This window comes from Rhopalosiphum maidis, chromosome 4 (genome assembly GCF_003676215.2).
Source record: "Rhopalosiphum maidis isolate BTI-1 chromosome 4, ASM367621v3, whole genome shotgun sequence".
Lineage (NCBI taxonomy): Eukaryota > Metazoa > Arthropoda > Insecta > Hemiptera > Aphididae > Rhopalosiphum > Rhopalosiphum maidis.
In genome coordinates this window covers 645,069-671,777 of record NC_040880.1, presented here as the reverse complement: position 1 = coordinate 671,777, position 26,709 = coordinate 645,069, and the positions used below count along the sequence as shown (strand labels likewise).

At 27.4% G+C, this 26,709-nt stretch overlaps 1 protein-coding gene across 1 annotated transcript; it reads left to right on the top strand.

Annotated features, from left to right (window-relative positions):
* The first annotated feature begins 3,367 nt into the window (after positions 1-3,367).
* On the top strand, positions 3,368-14,152 carry LOC113560365. The gene is made up of 4 exons (XM_026966198.1): positions 3,368-3,507; positions 7,210-7,297; positions 13,228-13,386; positions 13,915-14,152. Exons 2-4 carry the CDS (start codon positions 7,256-7,258, stop codon positions 14,098-14,100), a joined length of 387 nt encoding a protein of 128 aa, XP_026821999.1. The 5' UTR covers positions 3,368-3,507; positions 7,210-7,255; the 3' UTR covers positions 14,101-14,152.
* Positions 14,153-26,709: the final 12,557 nt, after the last annotated feature.

Below are 26,709 nucleotides of genomic sequence, written 5' to 3'. Positions count from 1 at the left end.
TTAACTGTAACCTATACCTATAGTAAGAACTTTCTAAATTTCAATTTGTCTTGAAGGGCGGAAATAATATTAAGATTTTCAAGGTGTCGTGGTGGGTCAGTACGAGCTTGATTATAATGAGGATTTACTCTGTCTCACACGCTATCAAACAATTCAACGTAAACCATAAAATATACCATATTATGTTATTAACTGACATATTTTGGACGACGGTTTATTCTGAAGTATCTTATATCTAGGGGAGATAAAAAACTTCGGTAAAATTACACCTTTTCTAAAAATCGATATGGAAACTGCAACAAAAAAAAATATAACATTATACAAACTGTGGCAATTTATTTTATATGCCCACCTACTTTATATTATTATATAGCGCATGTTTTATTTGAGCATATTCCCATGTTTTATAATCACTTATTTTTTTTTTATTCATACTTAAATTTAAATTTAAAATTGGTTAAAACTATTAATTGTTTGCTATCCTGGCTGAAAATTGTTGTAAGTTCCTTATTAAATTAAATATTATAAACGACACAACATTTCTTAAATTATTCTTCTACATTATACTGATGTCTGATATCCAGTGGCGATGGCGCTGATGTTCATTTCAAATCATGTTGCGAAATTATACATTTTTATATACACACCTACCACCTAAATTTGTTATATAGATTTACGTCCCACATATATATCATCTTCATATATTTATTAATAATGATATTTACTAATGATAGTTAGATGGTCCCAAGCTAAAATTGTTGACCTTGGATAACATGGTATTGCTTTAGATTTTGGAGAGTTAAGTCATTTATATAACTTTAATGTATTCATGTATTTATGATAGCTTGAATTCAACAAATACTTTATTTGGACACTATGTATTATCTTTAAATCAAACATTAAAAATGAGCCTATGGGAACCACCCCCTTCAAAGCATTTGTTGTGGTCGCATCACTTGGATATAGGGTTCGGCGTTAGCTGATATCTAACACTAGTAAATAGGTACGTAACCTACTAAATAGTATAAATATTACGTTAAAACTTCAAAATAAATTTGGATTTCCCTTACCAATTTGTATCCAACATAATACAATTAATTAAACGATTTATGTATATAATATAAAATATTATAGATTATAGGTACCTATATGATGTATCATGTATGTATAAACTTATACTTTATAATATGTATTATCGCATCGGTATGCACATTGCACATAGTAGCTATATATATTATGTATAATATAAAATCAATTGCAGCAATTTTTATAATGTATCTTATCGGTTTTGCCGCAGCTTACATATAGCCGTATCCAGTTGTAACTATTTTGTTTTCTGTCACCGGTGACGAACTGGTGTCTTATACAAACAATTTATTTCTATAATAATATAATGGTAAAGCCTAGTACCGTAGCCAGAGGGGGTGGGGCTTCTGGGGTTCAAGTCCTTCCAAATATCACACGACAATAATTGTATTAATTTAATTACCGTTTGTGGTGATAAAGCAACGCCGCTCTTATCACACTTACTTGATTTTGATTTGATAATATGTATAATTATATGAATTATATTGTTAGAAATACAGTGCTAACTTAATATTTTGATTTTTGTTGTCATAATAATTTGCCATCAAAAATGAAACCCCTAAAAAAAAGATCCTGGGTGCAGAACTGGTGAAGCCGGCGAAGGCTGAAGGATCTCAGTCTCCACTTTACAACCTTTCAGCCACAAACTGATTTTAGGTCAGCCAACTAATGTTTTGATTAAAAGTCTAAAAATAATAAAATAAAAGGTGTTTATTTAGGCGCTCTTATTTTTCAACAATTAATGGTGGTGAAAAATCCGATGATTACGTTTGATAACGTTCTTGTATGATAAGATTTAACGACCAACGCGCAATATCAGCAATATACGGGTACCGGGGTACACGACATTATTGAATCAGATTTATAATATTACAGTTCGGCTGTTCAGCATTATAAATTAGTATGAAATGTTATGTATTTATTATTTATTATTATTATTTTAATATGCATATTATTGTAATTTTATTCGTTTATAACCCAGATATTGTAACTACTTATATAATAACATGTTAACATTCATATTTATGTATTACTCGTATTATTAATTATTATATTGTTTAAGCTCTAAAGTTAAATTAAATTAATTATTATCTAAATATTTATTATGTCACAGATAGGTACATTATTTATCATTACTTAAATATCCACCGCCTAATCATATACAATTCTTAATTCTATAAGAATGATAAATTACTGAGGTATTTTTTATGCGCGTTACTGTTGTTACTGGAAGTCAATCGATCAACAGGGTCAACAAATTGTTGTAAAACTTGTAAGTTGTAAGACACCAAGTACAATTTATATGTTAATAAAGTATAAATTAACTAATAGAACGATATTGTTTGCGGAGCGTAATTTTATTATCAACAAAACCGACATTGAACTAATACGGTCTACACTGTCTATAGTCTACACTGACTATACTCAACATTGATATAAGCACCTGATAGATTCATTACGTTTATGGATTTTGGCACAATTGTCTATACTTTATGGAAATATAGACTAATAAATAATTTCGGTTTATGGACTGTGGTCGATAAACGAATGTTACACATTGACACATGTACCTGTTCATAGCTGTCGTTTGTCGTGCCGTGTCCAAAAGTTAAGTTTGAATGCTCAGTCCAACTGGAAATCTTCGGGTAGAGAATAGAGATTATAGTTAATGTATGATATCGCCAATTATAATACAATAAAAACCACGCGAAACGACAAACGACGTAGCTGTATTATAGTATAATTTTGAGGATTTACAACTATAAAAAAATTAAAAATAGATTTTAATAATACAAAATATTTGTATAAGTGTATAACTGTGTCATTGCATACTCACCTGTTTTGTTTTATTTTTTTATGAGATATTTTTGTAAAAAGTCAATACTTAACAATATTTTTTAATTCGATTTAACTGATTAAACCTTTTAACCTAACCTAAGCGTCCTGGCTTTCCTTACGAGACACAGAGGTCAGAGATCCATGCCATGAATTCGATGCGTTCCAGAATTTCCGTAAATAGTAATCCTGTAAAAACTCAGGTATAATATTTTAGAATGCCTATTAAACTATCTTAGTGCTGATGTAGTATAAATCAGTTTTGGTCGTTTGGATATTTACGGAGGACTTTTTAAAAGCGATATTTGTCACATTAAATAGTAAATACAATACTCACGGTTTTGGATTTCTCCCACCAAGGACGCCGTCTTCAAGCATGATCGTCTCATAGATTAATAGCAGTTCGCACAAACGGTGACCCGCCGCGCCGCGCACGCACACGGCACACTCATCGACAATAACAACAACAACAACAGACTACAGTCAACAATAACGCAACCACAGTCCACAGTAACATATAAGCTCTGCCGATCGTCATTAGTCCGACATTTTGCCACAGACCTTCTCTCCGTCAACGCTTCATCGGTAAGTCATATATTTTTTTACGAAAATTAAAATACGATTTGAAAGGTATTAATACTTAATAATAATCGTTAAGCTGTTCGTTTTTGTTTATTAAATTACGTAAACAATTGCATACGATCTTTCAATTCGTTTTTTTTCTAAGTCGGTTTAAATAAAATAAGTATATTTTAAATCCGTTTGTTGGTGTTAGTGTTCGATATATAATATCATTGTTTGCATTTTATTCTGGTGACACGACAACGTCCTGTAAACTTGACTTATGTTTGCGATTGATCCCGTATAGATTTAACTTTTAATAGGTAGAGTATCATATTATATAGTCAGTGCATATTATTCTTGGTTGCTTTTTACAATTATAAGTATATTATTAGCTGATAATAATTTGAGATTTATTTTTATATACCTAGATATGAACATGTGTTATTGAAAATTTGCAGATTTTTTATGACTTCATTTCGAGATTTGAAACACTTAAAAATGCAATTAATAGTTATATATTTTATTACATTTTAAAAAGTATTTCTACAATAAGTTATATAATTTTATTATAATCTTCGTCTATTCGTGTCCGAGTGCTTAAATTATTTTCTATTATGGATACTACGAGTATTATTTAAATAAAATTGTAGCTTATAAAAACAAATTAAATTATAAATAGAAATAATAAATATAAAATATAAATTATTATATTCCGTTTCTTTTAATAGATAAAGCCTACAGTAATATTTTTTAATGTTCATATAATTTGGATTAAGTCATTGATTAGTTCTTAATATTCTCATATTATTATTTATTAATTATTATCAATAGGTATATTATATATTTCAATATTTCACTCGCTTTCTTACAAATTAAATTTATTTTAGAGAGCCTGTGTAAAACTTATTTTCGATGTTATATTATAAGTATTAAATACGATTATTTATTTAAATAAATTAGTTTTTCAATAATACAATCATTAAAATGTATTGCGAGTTCCTAATAATGTTATGTTCTTAATTGTAAAGTAATAGGTAATTGCCGATAAACATATTTGTAAAATTAATTAATCGTACCTACTTACTTATTATTAAATAGTAAATACTGTGTATTGTAACTGTTATAGAAAATATATGTGATTTTTGATTTTAATAAAGTACTTAATAATTATTGTAGTACGTAATTCAGTTTTTGTATTCTTAAACATATATTTCAACTTAAGAGATTCAAATTATTTCACTTTAAACATTAATTACAATTTTAATTATATACTCATAATATATGATTATATTATATGGCTTAAATATTTATACATAATGTGTACCTTTATACATCTGATAATACAATGTTATGTACGATTATGTACCCGTTCCTTGGATGGTTAACTACACCTTCGTAATTTCCAAATTTTATTTTACTCTATAATGTCAAAATTGTTTTTAAGCCATGTAATTTTTATTTTTTGAGTATTTTAGTTATTTAATATTATGCATTATTTCGTTGAAAATATAATTGGTACTTTTATACCATTGATCCATTACTATTAAAATGAGTTTAAAGGAATGAATTTATATTAAGTAGGTATATGATATTTTAACTGCTGGTCTTAGTTATTTTGTTAAATATCCGACTATCATTTAGCGGAAGGCCATTTTATGAAATTAATAGATTGTAAGTAGATAACTTTATAAAGTTTGTATACATCAAAATAAAATTGGGTATGGTGAAGAAAATAATACATATTATAATTTACTCAAACGAATCCTACCTAGGTTTTAATGGGGTTTCTGTGATCTAAACTCCATGAAATCCATGACCCTTTAGAAACCGGTTTGTTTGTTTACAAAATAAAAATGTTTTAAAAATCAGATATTAGCTAACGACTTTAATAAGTTTGTTTCATGGTTAGTGGCGATAGGCCAAGGGATATTTAATATTTATATAACCTTAGCCACGTGAAAAAAATATTTATTGATTTTCAATCATCCATTTTTTTATTTCAACTTTCAAGTGATTTATAATTACTCTCTAAGTCTTCGTAGACATTGTTTATTTATAATATTATGGCTTATATTTCTATCCGTCTAATAATAAGCATATACATTACAAGTATGTTTATTATTAGCATAAATGTAGGTATATATGACTTTTATGTGTACAAGTGCTAAGTTAAATTTAAATTACTTATAAATTTCTATAATTCTTTAAACATTATTCATTCCTAACGATTATAGTTCATTTCAACTATTAAAAATGAAAATCCAATTCATATACAAAAATAACTTTAATAACATGTATTTTATTTTAACGACTCAAGTGTGAGTAAAAGTGTTTTAAAAAAAATATTATTTTAATGTTCATTCATTAAATTAAGACTATTATTATTATTATTATTAACAGTGTTATTTAACTGAATTATTAAAATTAACAACTTATACTGTATACTTTCTGTTTAAACAAAATAATAGATAAAATATCAATGAGTAATAAAATAACTAGATGCACTTTTTAAATAACTACTATTAATATTATATTTTTTTTAGTATCATATTGTAATTATAAAATTAGTTTTATAATTAATAATAATTTTAGTAGGTTATAATATGCATAAATCGCCGGTATATTTGTTTATTCTATTATTTTTATTTTCCTTTTAAAATAAAATGTTCTACTATTGATGTTATTATTTATTAGGTATTTAATCATTAAAAAATAGATTATTGTGTAATATTATAGAATAGGAACATGCCTACGCAAAAATGCGTTCGAGCTAAGACCAGCCATTTCAGTTGACATGTCACTTTTTGTTGTAATATATTAATATAAATAATCACAGTTTTGTTTACATTATTCATTTTTTATAATAATTAAATACGTACATAATAAACTAAATAAATTATAGTTTGTTATTAAAATATTAAAAATCAACTTTGATCGTTTTTACCGATTAGTTTTATCCTATCTATATAAATGTGAATATTATCATATTTGGTAAATATGAAAAATAATTTAACATACATATCTATATACTTATTTATTGTTATTTTATTACCTCTAATATTGTTCAAGAAATTAGTTGCAGAAAATAAATTGTGTAACACTGTTTTTCTTTTTTAATACTATCGACGAAATTTGTTAAATCATAATATTCAAGTTTTCTTGCCTATTGTGTATCTACTTACTAGTTATATACAAAATGTTTTTCTTTAATTTTATAATATAACCTCTAAAACGATGACATAATGCAGGTAAAAATAAAAAAAATCATAACAAATCGGTACCTACATCATAAATGTTATTCATCACAGTATAGCCCCAAGATGGAAAATAACCACACCTGGTTGTCCTTCACATAGATGACCCAAATGTTGAACCAAAATATTATTAATTTTCATTTTTTGATACCTAGCAAGTTCACAGGACATTTATTACGAATCACTACTAAATTTTTTTCCGATTGAGGAACATATAATATTTGGTATTGGACATTTAAAATTAATTTATGATGTTCTACGTCATTATTTTTATTAATATTTTATCAACAACGATCAAATCTATGAAGGTCACAGCTACCACTCCTATATTTGAGGCACATCATACTATCATAGCCAAAGCCGCCTACACGAACATGACCTTATTACTCTAAAACCTACTGGCTATTAAGATGTGTTATTATATTATTAATTTAATCAAACTTATTTGTCAAACATTATATTTTTGCAGTTGCCTAGAATAAAAAAAGTAAAAATCAAAACTCGAATTCAACAAGATGGCGATCACGAAAATTACCATGATTAAATTTTTGGAACTTGTGAGTATATATATATAGTATACATATGTTCATAAATTATATTATAACGAATTTTACTGTATACGCTATTTATAGCGTTGTTATATAATAAGCACTATAACTTTTTAAACATATTATGTCGTAAATAAGTATGATTTAGTATTAAGCATTTTTTTTATTTTTAAATAATTGATTTTTGTAATAGGCTTGCTGCATTTTTAACATCGTGTGAATAATAGCGTACTATGCTTTCCATTAATATTATCAATTAGGTGCTGTTATTACATTTTTTTTTATGGCTACAAAGGTAATATTTAGTACCGGTGGCACGGCGATAATATATTATAGAATGACTGCAGTAGTAACACTGTGATCAATGGTCGAGAATTGTATTATTTGTTCAAAGAAAGTAGGTACTTTTTTAAACCTGTCAATTTGCAAGTATCTATAAATACCTATATATGCTGATAAATATATAATTGAAACGTTTTCAGGTCGGTCGTTTATTTTTTTTTATAGCAAAATTATGGTTTCTTTTATGATGTTTTGTAAACACGTAACTACGATACCTAGTATATACTTATTCGTAAACATTTTAACCTGTTCAAATCCGCCGACCCCGCGTCGGTACTTTCTAAATTCTAAATTCTGAAGCGAGTTGTCCTTCTAAAGTCCTTTTAGAGGTATCGTAAACCGTCGCCTACGAATATTTTGTTCTCGTACATTGTTTAGATACACGGAATTAACAAGATGGTAATAAGTAATAACTATATTGTAGTAGGCCAATTGAAGTCAACCTTAAACAGTATAGTATTAAGTAATAATTATGCACAATAAAAGTGACGTTAATTGGTATTTATATAAAATTAAAATTATACCGCCACTGCGTGTATGTAGAAGACGTGTGTGTTGAAATGGTAGGTAGCTTAATGAAAATAGCGTTGTGAGTTTTAATTAAGATTTTACGAGTATTGTAGATTTTTAGACTGATCTATGCTATAGTGTGCTAGACTGCCTAGACTGTTAGCATTTAATAATTCTATGTAGAGACTTATAATAATAATAACAATAATAAATCGTGTATACAATATACGATTATACCTTTATATTATGCTACGTATAATGTGTATAATATAATCAGTCAATTTATTATTTTATATATACTTATATATTATTATTTTGCTGCCAATTTTTTTTTTTTATAGGCACGAAAATATGTCTAGCAAACGATGGAACGAAGGTTTTACTTTCGTGAAATTTAACACTTTTATCTTAACTAAACTATAATAATAATACATAAATAAAATATCAAATTTCAGCACGCACAATAAATAAATAGTTTACTGGAAATTAATGGGATGATGTATCTCCAACTGACCAGTTAATTTTTATTTAAGTCTAAGTAAGATACCACATTTGATAATCGCTAGAGATAGATAAAAATGTTTTTGAAATAATTTTTAGAACAATTGACATTAAGTATGTATGAAAAATAGGTAGGTACTTAAAAATTATTTAACAGAATATTATGAAAAAAATATTTCTTGAATTAATATTTTGAATTTTTTAATTTATAGTTGGAATAAAAAGCTTATTATGGTTTAACCTAAAAATACTAAAAAATCATTAAAAAATAGATATTTACTAGAAAAAACTATGTAGGTATTTAGAATGTATGTCTTAAAGAAATTAAAATATAGCGCACTTACTGCATTTTACCTTAAAATCCAAGTTTTAATGATGACTGTTTAACCACGAATAAATGATTAGGTAATTTAAATCAATTTTTCAAATAATTACTATTGATATCAACAAAACATTTTTCCCTTTTTAAATATAGTTAAAGCCAAGTATTTAGTATGTCAATACAATAAATACAATGCTTGATATTTTAAAAATTAAATTTTGTAGGGCTTTTAAATGTTGATTTTAACGGTATGTTGTAACTGAAGGTGCAATACTGAGATTTATTGGGAAAAAAATATGTAAATTTCATGTTTTGAGGTGGTAATATTGAATGTGATAATGTGAATGAAAATATATTAAAAAATAGACTTACTAACTATAGCGCAACAATAATAATTATGATAGTAATAATAGAAGGAAAAGGGAAAAATATTTATACGGTTAGGTTAGGTTAGGTTAGGTAGATTTATAGGATTATAAAAGCGGTAAGCTTATTCTAAACTGTATGGCTATAATAATAACAAAATAACACAAATCAACGTTAGAGTTTACAGGGGTACAGCTGTAGAATGTTTTAGTGACTAATGAATGCTATAAGTAAAATATTATTATATCTAAAACCTTATAATTTATATAACTTGTTTTATTTTCCAAATAATGATGTTTAAATATAAATAATTATGTAATGACTCCCTGCTCCCATCACAAGCTTTTGCTTACAGGGAGTATAGGTATCAACGTAATATGGAAATATTTTGTAAATATTATGTATATGGAATATGTATATTTAAGTTGATTATCAATAAAATAAATAAATAAATTTTCAACAAAGGTTTTTAAGTATGTAGTTGAGAATGTTGATGGATATTATATTAAGACTGAGGTAGTGATATGTTTAATAAACCGTGGAGCTACATAGCCACATCCATCACGTACACGAATGTGTTATTTACGTAGATATATTTTGTATAAATAAATGGGACTACGGTCTACGGGAGTTATAATATTAGTGACCTATGTTTGGTTTCAGGTCGTCACAAATACAAAGCACGTTATTTATTAATTATTTAAGCATGAGCCAAAAAATATTGATCTAAATTTCGAATTTAGGAGATGAATAAATTATATGCATTTTAAATCGCCCGAGAGCTAATAATCGAACAGTTTATAATGCTAATAATTTAGTTTTATATTATTGTGTTTTGAAATAATGCTGTTATATTTATATATTTACAAAACTTTTTTTTCATGTTTTGTATGTAGCAATAAAAAAAATTAAGAATTTCTCAACGGACAATTCAAATATATATAGAATCGTGAGCCATTAAGCATGCTTACTTCTAAGGCTCAAATTTATCTTTTAATTATGTATTTATTATTTATTGATTTATTTTACTATTTAAGGAGTACTCTTAGTCAATGTGAATTCATTTATTTAAATGAGCACTACCTTATTTCACTGTAAATTGTTAAACAGATTATTTTTTCGTTAAAAATGTTGGCATATGTAAATTGAATTTAGGACAATTGTTTCCGAGTTTAAACATAAATTCACTAACGGTAATCCTTAATCCCGCATGATTTATTATTTAATCCTGTTTATTGATTTATAGTATTTTTGTTCTCTAACAAATTTTACAAATTATAAAATATATATTAATTGATGAATATTAATTACTTATATTATTATAATTTTCAAATTATTATAGCTCTCATATCTTTTAATCTATTATAATTAACTATTATCCATTTCATAACCGTATTATTTATTAATTTAATAGATTCAAATTTTAAAATATACCTACACGATAATTCTTTAATCGAACAATACTTATTATTTCCAAATCTAATAAAATTTTTAAAAAATATTTTAAGTTGGGTTATAAAAGTTTTATTATTTATAATTATAACTCATCAACTACTCGTCCTAAGTTCAATTTTTATGTACCAAAATACATCAAAAAATATTTTGTTTCAGAAAATATGAGATTAAAAATGTAGGTTAGGGCCATTCAAAAAAATAAACAACTTAAAAATTATTATGATTAAAACAATAATTTTTTTTTAAAAATGTTGTTTTAATTATACTGTCAATTGTGTTTAAAAAATATTTTCAAAAAGTTATTAGATTATGAAATAATGAAGTATGAGAGTTCAATGATAATAAAATCACTCTATGTATAGTTTAATGTTTATATAATATTATATATTTTATCAATAAAATTAACTAATTATTTATTTACATATAGCTTGTCGTAATGATGCGATTATATAAAATAAACCCTTTCTCATAATTACAATATAGACAATTTTTTAAAATTAATTTGTATTCTAAATTGGCCGAAAAAAATCTACGGAAGTCCTTGTTGGTCGATGTTAGTCTCGACGATAAAATAAAATAAAATAATAATGTTAAAATATTTCATTCCGTGTGTTGAATTGTAGTTTAAATAAAATTGTGATTAGGACCTCGCTTTCATTCTACTGTAGTTGCAGAGTATATATTACGCCTAAAGACAATTTAAAACGTTGCCATAAATTATAAAATTAGGTATTTTAGCTTACCTATATATTTATTTTATTTAAGGAACCGTTTCATTATATTCAAGGTCACTTTACAATGATTCATCCGAAGAATGTAAATATGTAGTATATATCTAATACATAATATTAGTGATGACTAATGTTTGTAAACTATCGTGTGCTTTGCCCGTCTGATATGATATTGTGATTATGTGAACCAGTGTAATAACCATCGTTTCGATTACAACAGCCGTAAATTAAATGCAAAATAGGTTTACACGAATCAATTTTTAGACACATAGCAATGACCCTGAATTGTTTCGGCACATTGTTTTCTATATTTTATGTACCGCTGGAAGTATAATAATAATTATTATTATTGCCACTGCCAACACAATATTGTATGTGTATACTTATTTGTTGTTGTCGTGAAAGTTGCGTGGTATGAATTGAATTTCGGATGAATCCTTGACACTATTCTACTTATTTTCTCGGTTTATTCTACTCGCATTTTAGACATTTTATCGTTGACACGAATACTCATTTTGCCATACCACTGGAACGCCGTCGGAAAGCCTATGTATGGAAATAGAAACATACGCCACTGCTTCAGTTGTTACGTTAACGAATATTATATTCGTAACGAATATTATATATTGAACACTATATTATGTGTTTCCGACGACTATTTTGGAATTATTTTATTTCCTAATAAAAATAATTTCTGTGTACATTTCACTTTAGTATGGACTATGGTGACGCGTTGGGGGGAAATTTAGATAAATTGGCATTACCTATTCATTAATAACTATTATATTACCAAATGTTATCTCATTAGGTACTCACGCAGTAGTAGGTACATAAATTAAACAATATCATAATTTACATTTATTTTTGTTCATTAAACGTGTTTTGAAAAAAATGATTATCTATTGTAAGTAAATTTATATTTTATTTTTTACATACAAATAAGTTTAATATGGTTAAAACTATCGATCTTATAATAATATTAAACATATTCATTCTGCTGCAGTGTTTTAAATCATATTTATCAATGAATTCATGGATAAATAAATGTTGGAGAATTATTAATCGTTTCCCCTTCGCGTTCAGTTAAAATAATAATAATAAAAAATGTGTGTTTAATCAAAACAATAACGTGTACCTACCAACATATTTAAATATCTAAATGTATAATAAGTGACATATTAAATAGTTTTATATATTATTCATCAGATTAATATTGTAATATTTTATATGTCATTTATAATATAATAATTTTTAGGATTTATAAATGCATATGTATTTCAGTGTTTAGATATTGTAAATGCATACATTTCAAAATCGATTTTATGTTTAACATTCTTTGCGTAAAAATTCCCTTTTTTCCTAAAAACATTTTCTCGACTATTCTGAGAATTTCGGGAAATTTGTCCTCCAAAAGGTACCAACTAGATTAGTTTTATATCAGAAAAGAGATTGAGGTTGAATATAAAAGTAATTTTTTTACTATAAATCCTGTAAAAATAATAAAAATAAAATTGTTATAAATTCAATGCATTTATTATTCCTCGTTCTGCTCTGAATATAAAATTGTAATAGTTTTTTAAAATAAGAAGTTGCTATTAGAAGAATTATCCACAGTAACCTACTAATTATTAATCAAAATTTCATTGAGTTAGAATTAATATGAACATTGCATAACGAATAATAATAATCGTATTGTTTTTATATTTTTATAGGCTTTAACCATCATAATTTTCGTTCTACATTACAACAGTTTTCCGGGTGGTGATACCACATCGGTCATGATCACTACCGGGACGTATGTCGGTTATGTGATTATTTTGGCTGGAATTTTCATTGGACTTTTCACTGGAACGCCTATAAGCTCTCGACTGGTAAGTTTATTTGAATTAATTCGGTATTTTGTTCATTATACATTTGTGAAATAAAAAAAAATTGGTTATATTAATGATGGCAATAACCTAACTATAACAACCATAAATTATACCTATCATTATTTATATTTTGTGTTGTTAGTATTATTTAATTTAATGTATAATACATTTGTTTTATTTGCTCCATTCATTTATATACCTATTTCTTTTCGTTTTATATAAAAAGCCGACTGAGTTTCTGTGGTATTAACTTTCATAAATACTAATTTGGTTTACATACTTTTTTATATTCTTAGTGTAAATGATTTTTTTAAAGAAATACAAGTACATAGTAAACTATAATAAAGAATATACGACCATAGTCCATTGATTGTGTAATATTATACTATGTTATTACAAAATTAATGGTACGAATTTACGACCTACTTCATTCCTTTAAATTTTTCAGAATTTTATTCATGGGTTAAATCGGGTTGGACAAAACCTTGTACTACCTATATTGTAATGATGTATATAATTTTTTTTTAGGATATGTTCTACGTCTTGATTGGTGCTGCTCTCTTCATTGCATCTGGAGTTATGTCGTACAACTATTACAATGGATATTCATTGAAATCATCCTATGTCAACACTGGTTTAACCAAGGCTTGGTTGTCCATCCTCAATGGAGTTGTGTTTGTCGTCGATGCTGCATTCACATACCGTGGCGAATAAGTTATATTTATAAGGAAATATAATATTATCATTAAACTAAATTTTAAAGGTATAATATTTATTTTATTTAACGAATGTTATAGGTAAATAATTTTTTTTATATAGGTATATATAGAAATATAAATGTAATAACGCATTTAAACTTAAAATGTATAATTTATATTTCTATGTACTACAATAATTTATTTTTTATCTATTTAAATAAGAGAGCACTCCATATTATTTAATTCAACTTATAATTCGTTTACTTGTTGTGACTCATTTAAACTTCTTTAATCATTTCTCAGAGTAAGAATAATAGTATATCCTATCAGTTACTTTATTATATTAATTGAGTGTGTAAGTTTATATTTCATAATAAAATAATTTAATGGTTTCATAACAACATAACAACTGTAAATAATTTTAAATGTGATTTAGTAATCACTTATTTATTATGTCTGTATTATGTGTTCTCACAAGAATGTTTAATCTATTTATTTTTAAGATTAAGTAAAATATTTATTATTAAGCTGATGATTATCACATTTTAATTTAAGTTTTCAGGAGTTAATATTTTTATTATTTTTTAATTTTTTACTATGCAATTTCTATGATACGTAGATAAAAATATATTTTGAAAAAATTACAACATTTTACTGAATAAAATGCTTTGATTTTGGTTGCAAATTTCAATCACATTTTCATATATTATATTTTATTTTATACTATGTTGCCACGGACATTATTAATATAATTAATGTGTATTATAAAATCTTTATCTGTGTATTAATTGAGTGTTTGTAAATATTAAGTTACTATTCCTGATGTGTGAGTTACTCAATACGCATTGTAAGTTAAATAATACTACTTACGAAAGAAAAGATTAAACTATAAATGACAATAACTTAATAGTTTGATTACTTACAAAAGATATGCATTTCTTAAAATTCACATAATTATTTGTTTTTCTTCCTTAGGTAGGCAGGTACATATTATATTTGGGTTAATCTGGGTTGAATTTAGTAGTGAAATATAACATGATTTAACTTAAGAACTATTGAATTTCGATTTTTTTTTTATTGCGCATTTGTACTTTAGTATTTTTATGCTGGCGCATGACCATCAATATAATTTTTATACCCTCCCCTCTTTCGTAAAACTATAACAAATATTTATAAATAATAAATAATAGGTAATTTAATAATAATTTCTATGATGATTAAAAATATTTTATATTACCTATTAAAATTAAATATTACCCATAACTTTTATTTTTTTATTGTGTCGCAAAATATGAAATATTTTACTAGTGTGTCACCACAATACAAAGGTTGAGAAACGTACACTGCTATATGGTGTATTGTATAGTGTTAACCGATAAAAAGTAATTCTATGATATAAAGTTACGCACATAATATTGGCTACGCTCTATCATTAAATATTAAAGAGTAACTAAAAATAATTTTTAATATTTTACGAATTTTGTAAGTAATGTAAATTAATCATTTATAAACAATATACAATCGTAGATTATATTATGTATTATCAATCAAAATAAAATGTAATATATGTTTTTTATAACTACATTTTTGCGGACAATATTAAACTCTCTCGGGTCTACTCCAGTACTACCTGACGGAAACATATCAATTCTCCTGGGTCTTCAGTACTACTAATTTAATTTAATAAAAATCATAAAATAAATCTAATATACAAAATAAAAAAGTTTTAAATTTATTTTTTTTGATAAAAGAAACAGATTTTTAAAATCTTATGGTATCTATTGCTTTGTTTTTATAATCTAATATTTTTTGAGATATAGTTTTTTGACATTTTATTACGTATTTCAATAATATTAAATTATGATCATACGGCGTCTTGGATAGGCTATTTAGCTACATTATGCATTCTTTTTTTTTTAAATAATATAAATAGGATGATGTATTCATGTCTTCTATAAATGTAATCAAGATATATTTATTTGTGTAAATGCTTATCGGTGAATTTATATTATCAATAAAAAATTATAAAAAATATACCAATTTTTCATAAAAATTAGTATATTTATATTTTATTAGATTTATCCTTAGTTAATATGGCTTGATATACATAATATATATATTACGTATATTATAAATATTAAAAATAAGTTATTATCATAATAATTTAATAAGGTTTTAACTAAAACCTTAACATCAAATAGTATGACAAGTTATTACCTCTTTATCACTTCTGGAGTCTTAGACATTGAAGTACGTGGCGACAGATCTTTATTTTTAAAATTTTAGTTAAGTAAGCTTTATTATTTTTTTTACAGATTTTTTTAAACTATAGTCTCGACAAGGTTATCTTACTTATCTATTGATAATATTAATTTACATTTATAAAAAATTTTAAGGATTTACAAATATATAATAATATACCATTACAATAGAATAGAATACAATAAATAAAAATTATAACTTTTTAGTACCAAAATAATGAGTTAAACGTTAACTTTTGTGAAATCCGGACATTTCTCAAATCTGGACAGGTTTTTGAAATCAGGACGTATGGATTGGTTGTATATATAAATCTATAATTTGTCACTTTTTAACGTATATTAAACAACAAATACGTGCATAACGTAGTCTCTTCGGCAGAATTAGTCCCTTAATACTTACACAAACATACTTTACATACTTAAAAACCAAACACTCACACACACACACACACACACACACACACACTCGCGCGCGCGTGCACATAATTTACCAACGCAGTAATATAAAAAACCTAACCTAAAATACACGAAAACATTCTTTTTTATTTGTGTTTATTTATTTTTCAAAAAGTAGTTATAGGATTCTATTGTTAAATATACATTTTTTATCCACCAATCTTGAAAAATCTTTTCGGTAAAAAAGATTTGGGATTTTTATAGACTATTATAAACTTATGGTTTTTAAAGAATAAGTACAAACCTCTATGTACGAATTAATAAGTGAAATGTCCATTATAATAATTGTTATAAGTTGTTTTCTATTTAACCTATAATAAATTATTGGTTGTATTTTTATTGAATTTACCCGTATACTTGTAGTTTTGAATAATTTTAAAATGTAATAGATTTACTAATGAATTATGCTGGATTTCAGAGTAAGTAACTGTTTTTTTTTGTTGAGCTTTTAAGACTAAAATTATAGTAGATGGCTCTTTTTTTCTTCATATCAGCGACTACAGTTATCCTCATTTGCCCTCAAATCTATTATATTTGCAAATATGTATTACATTTTACATGTATTGCAAATGTTTACAAAATATGTTTTAATTGCGAAAATTTGCAAGGAACTTTGAAGTTGAAAATTCATAAAATTGTTGTTCTTTATACCTAAGGTTAAAAAAACCTAGACAATGTTCTCCATAACTTTTTCTTCAAATAACTGTTAAAAAAATTCTAGTGTCAATATTACAAAATTTTATGAGCGTATGAAATTTAATTTTTTACGAAATCGCGTAAAATAACGATGTATCAAAATTTAAATATAATAGGTAACTATATAATATATCCAGGAGTGTTCCCATAAGGTATACTACATATACGCCGTATACTCTAAAGATTTTTTTTCAATATTATAGGTACCTATACTACGTATGCTCTCAATCTCAATTGTTTTCCATATATTATTGATATGCTCTTTACCGGCTCTACTCCTATAGATCATAAGAAAACTATTCTTATTGAATTGAATGTTAATAATTGATGATATAGTATACTCTCAAAAAAATTAATGGGAACACCTCTGGATATATCCTATAGAAGTATAGACTGACAAATCTTCTCCGTTCAGAATCGTTTTTTGTATGCAATGATGCCTGTTATTGCATTCAAATTTAACACATCCATTATAGTGACCTACTCTCCATCTCTACTATACAGCAGAGCGATATCTACTTGAACACTCTTTTTTTTATTAAAAGGTTGGCCTTTAAAATTACATACGAATTTTAAAAGATAGATAATATGTTATACAATTTACATTGAATAATGCTATGTACCTACTATTATAATCAAATTACAGGTGCCCAAAATGTTGATGGAATAATGGATTATACAGGTATTTACTTGAAGCCAAATAAATATAATTCTAAATAGCACCGATTATGGCTGAATAAATTTCTCTAGTCAATATATACCATCAAATTAGATGGCATATTATTCTGTAAGTTTTTAATCTTCTCCAAAGAAAATGTGCTAATAATTTTTCAGATATTTTTGGATTTAATACTAAGAAACCGCTTCGAAATTATAGCTATGAAATGGAAACATTTAAATGTTAAATGTCATACTTAAATATTATAATATTCACCAAAAAAATAACAATCTATTTTCTATGCTAATTATCTTTATAAATATTAGAAAAAATAGTAAGTACCTATTTATTATTGTGAATAAAATTATTCATTTATGTTTTTTTTAGTAAATCTAAGTACGTATTAATACATTTATACAATACGACTTCTTATTAGTTATGTATGGTTAACAGACTACTGATGTATTATGATTTTCCTATAAGGGAATTATCTCATTGCGATTTTAAGAGTAAATCAACTAATAATGTAAAGTTGACTTTGGTTAGTCTTTACTTCGTTATCCTAACTTTATTCCTATTGTATAGTATTTATTATGAAAATAATATATATACCCTGCTATATGTTTTCTATTAACCTATGTAAATTCACCAAATACAACATAAATTATGAGGCACTCACAGAAATTAATCTTTAAACCATCACAGTTTTTAGCAAGTTTATTGAGTTTAATAACTGTATAGGTAGTTTTAATATATTTTCATGATTACTTAAGAAATGTTTTTACAATTATTATGCTAGATATAACATACGTTTGGGCACATTTGTAAAAATATTTTATGGCATATAATGAAAGACAAGTTTGGAGGCAAAACTGTAAGAGTTTAAAAATAAACATTATTTTAAGAAAAACAACAAATACATTAATAAAAAATAGTGAAAAAATTTAAAGTTTATACGAACATTTTTCAAAAAAATCAATTGAATTATCTAAAAAATTAACCACAATACAATTAAATAGAAAAAATAATAAAATGAATATGTTAATTTATATTCTTATCTCACAAATGCAATTAGTTGTACTCTATTAAAAAGGTTTAGAAGTTAGAATTCTATTATACAACCAATGAACCAAACGTGATTTAAAGTTTTAATTTTTCATTTAGCTTGAAATCAATTCGAGTTGAATTTAAAAAAAAAAGGCATAATGCAATTTAGTTGGTATTGTCAGAATTGTTTATCATAAAGTTTATCTTAGTCAGTCATAATAATATAGAAAAAAATTTGGATTTATTACTCTGACAATAACAACGTGCAAATGAAGCTACAAAAGGTATCGTGAAAATTATGACAGTGAAACAACATTGTATAAAAAAAAAAGGTAACGAACGTTCGACTCCCATCAATGGATTCTTGAAGTCAAATACTACATACTAATTACTAATATAATTTGTTAATAAATTAACGGAAATTATACTTACACCATGTCTATTCTGAAATATTTTAATAGAATCATAAGATACAATAATTCACTAAATAGTATTATAATTTTATTTCTAGAACTACAAAGTACGTGCATTTTGTATTTTTTTTTAATAGTGTTGAATTAATGCTTCATTTCTGTGATTTATGACTCATAATTTTTGTAATGATCACTATCTTCATTTTTTTAATTACTAAAATTATAGGTACGTTTCGTCATGTCTATAAATAGCTTTTAAAAAGCAAAAATATGAAAATTATAGGTAATATTATGATGTCAATAAAATACTACTAAACTAAATACATAAATATTTTATGTAAATCTCTACGTTTGTCAAAAACTAGTGTTGCTTAAATACTTATTTTAGCAGTTTTTATTTAATATTACAATTATTATGATATGTTCTGAACGCTTTTACTTTTAAATTCTCGCAGTAGATACCAACTAGATATAGTTCGCTAACAGAAAATATTCTCATGAGAACTTTGCAAAGTTAAAAAAATGAAGTAGTATTAATGTACTATAATAGTTGACATATAAAAGAAATATTATTGTAAAAGCAATATATTCATGGCTATTTATTATATATTTTATTAAACCTTCTCTTGGCTTTCTATCTTTTTTTAATTTATCATACTAAATTATAAATACGTGTATTTTTCATATATATATATTTGAATTTATACTTTATTGAAATGTGATTGATAAAAATGATGCATACAATGACTTGAATGACTTAAGTATGATACACTATATGTTTTGGAATAAAATTGGAAATTCAGTTTCAATGTTTCCACTAATGCACAATTTGTTGAATATTTAACTTAAAGCAAATGTTACCTAAATGTTTATTATGTAATTATACCAGTAAAAAATAAATTACTTTCATTATAAAGTTTTTTTTTTTACAGAAATCGCAGAAAAATACAAAAACGAAGTCTTAAGTATGTATATAAGCATGTGTTCACGTTGATTATAATTACTATTTTAGCCCACTTGTTTATATAGTCTATATAAATATAATATTTATAAAGTAGAGCGTAATTACTCGTAAAATAATAACTTTTTATTCAAATGTTGTCATTATTAGTGTTTTGTAATATAAATACATAACAATTGAATAGGCACAAACAATTTGAGTTAGTGGTGTGAAAATGTGAGCCCTGTCATAAGTCAGTGACCGATTTTTGTATGGATCATTTCACTGTAGTCACATCAGTGATGGTCAATATATTTACTTAAAAAAAACACAATGTTGGGGGAGTAGTGAGAATAATCTTCATGGTTTTCTCTAGTTTTAGTGAATGAAGAAATAAACACAGTTTATCCTATAGGAGACAGACATACAAATAGTCCGACAAATAAAGGATTATGTGTTAGACATTTTATATTTTAATGTCTTTATTTGAATTCATGCTGATAATATTTTTCTGGCCCGGTAAATAAGTATTTGTAAGATTTATCAAATTATTAAAATCACACATATTATTTTGTAGTTTCTGATAAATGAAACTTCTAATATTTCTATTGTTAAAATATTTACAATTAAATTGAAGCGTTTAATAAAATGTTAAATGATTTGAAATACCTAAATCTATATTATAACTCTTCTTAATTATGAATAATCGAGTCTTTCGAGTGGCACACAACCATAAATTTAATACCAATTTATTTTTAAGCTATCGAAGAAGACAATCCAGTAAGTGTTTTCTGTGGAAAGAACAACAGATATGGTCAACACAGTTTTTTCCCGGATATGTTTTAACAATATACATTTCAATATTTTATCAAATCTTCTTAGAATAAATATTAATTATGTTATCTAATAAATACAAAATTATATTTTAATGTCTTAAAATATTAATTAACAATTAAAATGTTACATACTTTAATTTACTTACTCATAATCACCCACTATTTAAGGTATAAATCGTTCATATGATTAAAAACAGATACATATTTTTTTTAATTAAATAAGAAATATTGTAATTGCCAACACAGTTTAATACAATTTCGTAATTTGTAATGGTAATATGACATAATATGTTATCAATTTTATTTTTAAAGACATTTAATTTATTATTATTTATTATCATTGTGCATCAGTTATTTTTCACATACCTATTTAATGTTTTATGATTTTTGAAAAATCAAAAATCGTTATGTTTAGAACATGTATTACTATGTATAAAAATTTCGGTACGGTTCGCAGGGTGTGCTACGGCCTATCCGCCCCCCCCCCTGTGCGCACGCTTATGAGTATAGGAATACAGTAGATTCTTATAAGTTATAACTTTGACAAAGTTGTGTAAAAATTAAAATCAGCTTTTGAAATAACACCTCTATGTCTTTAAACGTTGAAGTGTTCATATTAATTTATCAATTTTAAATAAGTAACTATATTAATATTCGTTCTACATTAACGAAACAATTAAAGTTATAGTTCCAAACTGCATGCTTTGTATAATATTGCACATTTATTTGCACAATTATAATGGAATACATTTGATTATTATATAGGTATGACTCACCACAAACTTTTCATATTTATACCGCTATTTTTAAAATTTCAAATTAAATTCTATAAGAAATTCTTATTATGTATGCCTGTTGTACTTTCTTTTAGACCGTCCAGCCATCCTCAAGGACCACAGGTAAACTCGTTGTCATATTAACCAAAATAATGATAAATCGGTTAATAAATATTCATTTCGTTTCTATACTTAATTATTGTTGATTTAATGATATTTTTGAACAAAGATATTTTTTTAACGTCTTTCAATAATATATTTTATAAACCACTATAACAATGTATGCCTTTCTAACAATCTTCTACAACTTTGACAAAGTTGTGTAAAAATTAAAATCAGATTATAGTCTTGATACATAAAGTGGGATTAATATTTCAACTATTTTTTTTACTTCCCTAATGTTTTCTATTTATTAGAAACATAGAAATCTAACAATCCCGAACACATTATACTTACATGAGTATAAAGTGAATATAGTCACTGCAAACGTCAAAAATGACATTGTTTACATTTTATTAAATAATAAGTAGGTAGATATGTTAAAAATAGTAACATTTTAAAGTTAATTTCAAATTTTACACAAAGTTAATCGGTATAGTGCACAGATGACTTATCCTGTCACTTTTATATTGCTGTTCTCAAGCCGTTTTCCATATAGAATTGTCCCCGACGGGTTCAGGCTCATACCATAATCAAGGTAACAATTAGTGCTGCAGATATCGGTACCGGTTATAATGTATTATAGTTTCCGTCAGAAAGGTAAAGCGGGAATTCTGCTCGGCGATTTTATGTCCGTAAACTTAGGTATTACTGTATTGTTTGGGGGTTCCGGTCGTTTTATAGATTCTATTCGGCACAAAGATGACCAACGATGACTGTGAAAGACTCCTCAAAGTCTTCGGAGATATAATTCATGTACATCATTCTCGGATACTATTTGTCGTAAAATCTGGCGGGTATAGTTGGATTAGGTATGTCAAAGCGCTGAGTTCTCATCAGCCGATACTTTACTATACAATCAACCGAACTGAATCCGGGACTGGATATTATTCATAAACGTCTTCAACATTCGTAGTTATTCATGTGTTATATGATCGACTTGATGCTGATCGCGAATTTTGATAGTGTATAAATCTACAAAATTGAATACAAAATTAATTGTTTTCTGTGTTGTTAATTAATAGAATAAAAATCACGTTAGAGGTTGTCATGTGAATATTTTAATGATTTACGCGTTGATTGTAAATGGATGAATAAACATTTTATAAAATTACTAATGACCGTATTAAATATTAATACTATTATTGTAAAAAATAATTTAAGATTATTTAATAAAAAAAAGTATAATCATAAATATTTGTATAATTTATGGAAATAATGACTAAAAGCAAAAATAAAATTTGGTAAACAACTCATATTATGTATAGTGGAATGGTGTTTTATCGACTTATATATTCGTATAGGTACAATAGAGAAAATGCTTTCCTTCACACACGGGGCGGCTAATATAATATGTGTTAATTCTGCAATAATGAAATAATAATACAATTTTTAATTCATATTCAGTCGTCGCCGTTGGTTTGTTCTAAGCGGAATTTGCCTGCACTGAATATACACATTTGTCCGCGAAACTGTTTTTACTGATTTTCATATACGAATTTGGGCATATACGCGTAGACGTTTAAACTTGTTTAAAACACGTCATATTTTTGGCGCATTATGATTTGCGGTTGTAGGTTTCATTCGGGTGTTTTGGTCTGACAAAAAAATTCAGACCGACACATCAAACGATATCCGTTGCGCGTGTCGCACTATATCTTATTGATATACCAGAACAGTATAATAGTATACTTTTGCGAAAATGTATTAAAAATTGTATTATGCAATTTCCATAAAGGGATATCAGAAGCTAAAAATGCAAGACATAAATTGAGCGAAAATTCTGAGTTTTGATCTTCAAATGAGTCTTTAATAAATATTTGTTTCATTTTTTTCTTTTCTTGTTGAATTACTGAGATGTTTTATATGCTGAGGTACTTGAAAGCGCTTATTTGATGATACTGTCTGGTGATAAATATTACAAAATAGTGTTTTACCATCGGTTTTAAAAACTGTACTAGAAAACTCTTCGACACACTGTTGAAGTTTTGCACTGGTACTTTGTATTTTTGGCATTTTATAATTTAATGTAGGTATTAGGTAAGTACGTAACGAAACCAATACAGTTCGCAAATAACACGGCAATGTATCACTACACACGATATACGACGATCACTGTCAAACACAAACTAACTTTTAGCTGTATGCTTTTATTTAGTAAGCGTATGAGTATGCGAAAGTAATATAAGATAAGATAAAATTACATTTGGGTATTTTTATACTGCGATAAAATGAATTGCAATGAAATATACTATAAAACATACATTTTTTGTGATTTTGTAGTCGAAATGTATAAAAATATTCATTTTATTCAAAATATACAGAAATATGCATGTTGTCCAAAATATGCAAAACTATGACAAATAAAAATACCACCATTTATTTCAGCTAGAGCTAATTCGTGGACTTTATTTACAAAATAATTAATCAGAAGTTGCAAAAAAACATACCAATGCATATAAATCCTAGCTCTGTTAATGAATAATAATGTTACAAATATTTGATCATTATAATACATTAATTGTGTCAAATATTATTAAAAAAAATCGTACGTATATTAAATAATTATTAATTAAATTTATAATTAAAGAACTGTTGAATAAGTTATCATTTCTTGATTAATAATAGTAATACAAAAATATTATCCAATAGATTCATTATAATTTAATAATTTATAATCATTAATGTTATGGTAAAAAAATATTTGGTCCTTGAAATATTAAAACTATATAAAAAATAAATACATATCATATTTTTGTATGATAATTATTGTTATAATAATTATTGTACAGCAGTAGGTAATAAAGGCATCAAGTCGAATCGTACATGCCGATAAGCACGGACACCGTAGCAGGTCGTTCCGTTATCGCAGCTAACCCTGTTCCCGTGTGTGTTTATGCGATCCAGACACGCCCATCAGCCAATCAGACGAGCCACGTGCCCGTAGAAGCTCACCACACCTAACAAGCAATCGACAACGACCACGTGTAGATAAGCCACGCCCACCAGCCAATCGCAGCTAGTCACGTGCGCATGGACACGCCCACGACCAACCACAACGTGTTGCGTGCGCTAGGCTCACCTAACAGCCAACCGCAGCGTTTCCCAACCGCGCATGCGCAGAAAAGCCTCTGTAGGACCCACACAACCCACGGCGCTGCGCTCTGAACGTCAGTTTCACAGCAAGCCGGACCGGAGCAGCAACCAATTGGAAGAGAAGCCAACAACCACACCAGGCACCCGGGGCTCGGTCCCTGGTGATAACATGCCAGACCCACCAGTCCTGACCTCGGCGGAAGCATCTGCAAAGACCTTCGCTGTTAGCGAGCCGATCGTCAAGAAACTTAAGGTGTCAGGTCCTCTCCAGGGCAGCCTCGGACCGACGCAGAATTCTAACGGACACGGTTGGAGCGCCAATTTGAGGGAGAAGCTTAACACAGCGAGTTCTATTATTTTGGGTGTTGCATCCAGCGCGAAGATCGTGATGGACAGAAACGCAGACGAGGACATGCGGGCCTACCTTGTGCTTCTTCTGACCTGTGCTGCTGACGCTTTAGCGGCAGTGGACTCGCTTCTCAAGAAGAATAGTAACATCTTGGGCTTGCCCAAGAACGATCCACCTTAGGTCGGTGTCTCCAGCGGGAAAACCACGTCCGACGCCTCCACAGATATGGAACTTACCCCAGGGTTTTGGGACAGCCAGACCTCGAGAACTGCCGCCGCCAGACGACGTAGGCGGACTCCGAAGGCCCCAGCGGCACAGCTCCCTCCAGAGACCGAGGCTGACACCATCATGGAGACGGACGCCTAGGATTGGTCTAAGGTCGTCAGAAGGTGCTCCAAGTAAGCGGAAACAATGACAGCTGCGGTGGACTGGCCCCTGCTCTCCGCGATCATAGCCGTCGGGATTTTCAAACAAGGCCCCAGCCATCCTCGTCAGGAACACTGAGGGCAAACTGGGCAGCGGATCAACTCATTGTTCAAACGGCGGATGATGAGGGAACGGATGTTCTCATCATCTCCCGCCTGTGACACCGTATGGCCGGGAAGACAGGTGGTGTTTCAGTTACGACCGTAAGGCCGCCGTGGGCACATCACGCCATACACAGCTCAGCCACAACAGTCGGGGCTCCGGAAACGGCTTCGCATGGATGTCCTTCCGGGACCTGACCATCTTCAGCTGCTACCTCCGCCTCAGTCTTACGTTCTAAGAGTTCATCACCTCTCTGACTGATCTTGATCTCGCAATTAGAGCCAGGGGTAACGCCTCCATCATACTGGCTAGGGATTTAAACGCATGGCACGTTGAATGGGGCTCCAGAGCCAGCAACTCTAGAGGCCGGGCGCTCTCTAACCTCACCTCCAGCCTAGGGCTTATTCTTG

What these genes read in the sequence shown, in the direction of transcription:
- LOC113560365 (XM_026966198.1), top strand. Translation starts at nt 7,256, where the DNA reads ATGGCGATCACGAAAATTACCATGATTAAATTTTTGGAACTT. An exon ending in TGATTAAATTTTTGGAACTT is followed by an intron (nt 7,298 to 13,227) that starts GTGAGTATATAT and finishes ATATTTTTATAG; the next exon opens with GCTTTAACCATCATAATTTT. An exon ending in CGCCTATAAGCTCTCGACTG is followed by an intron (nt 13,387 to 13,914) that starts GTAAGTTTATTT and finishes ATTTTTTTTTAG; the next exon opens with GATATGTTCTACGTCTTGAT.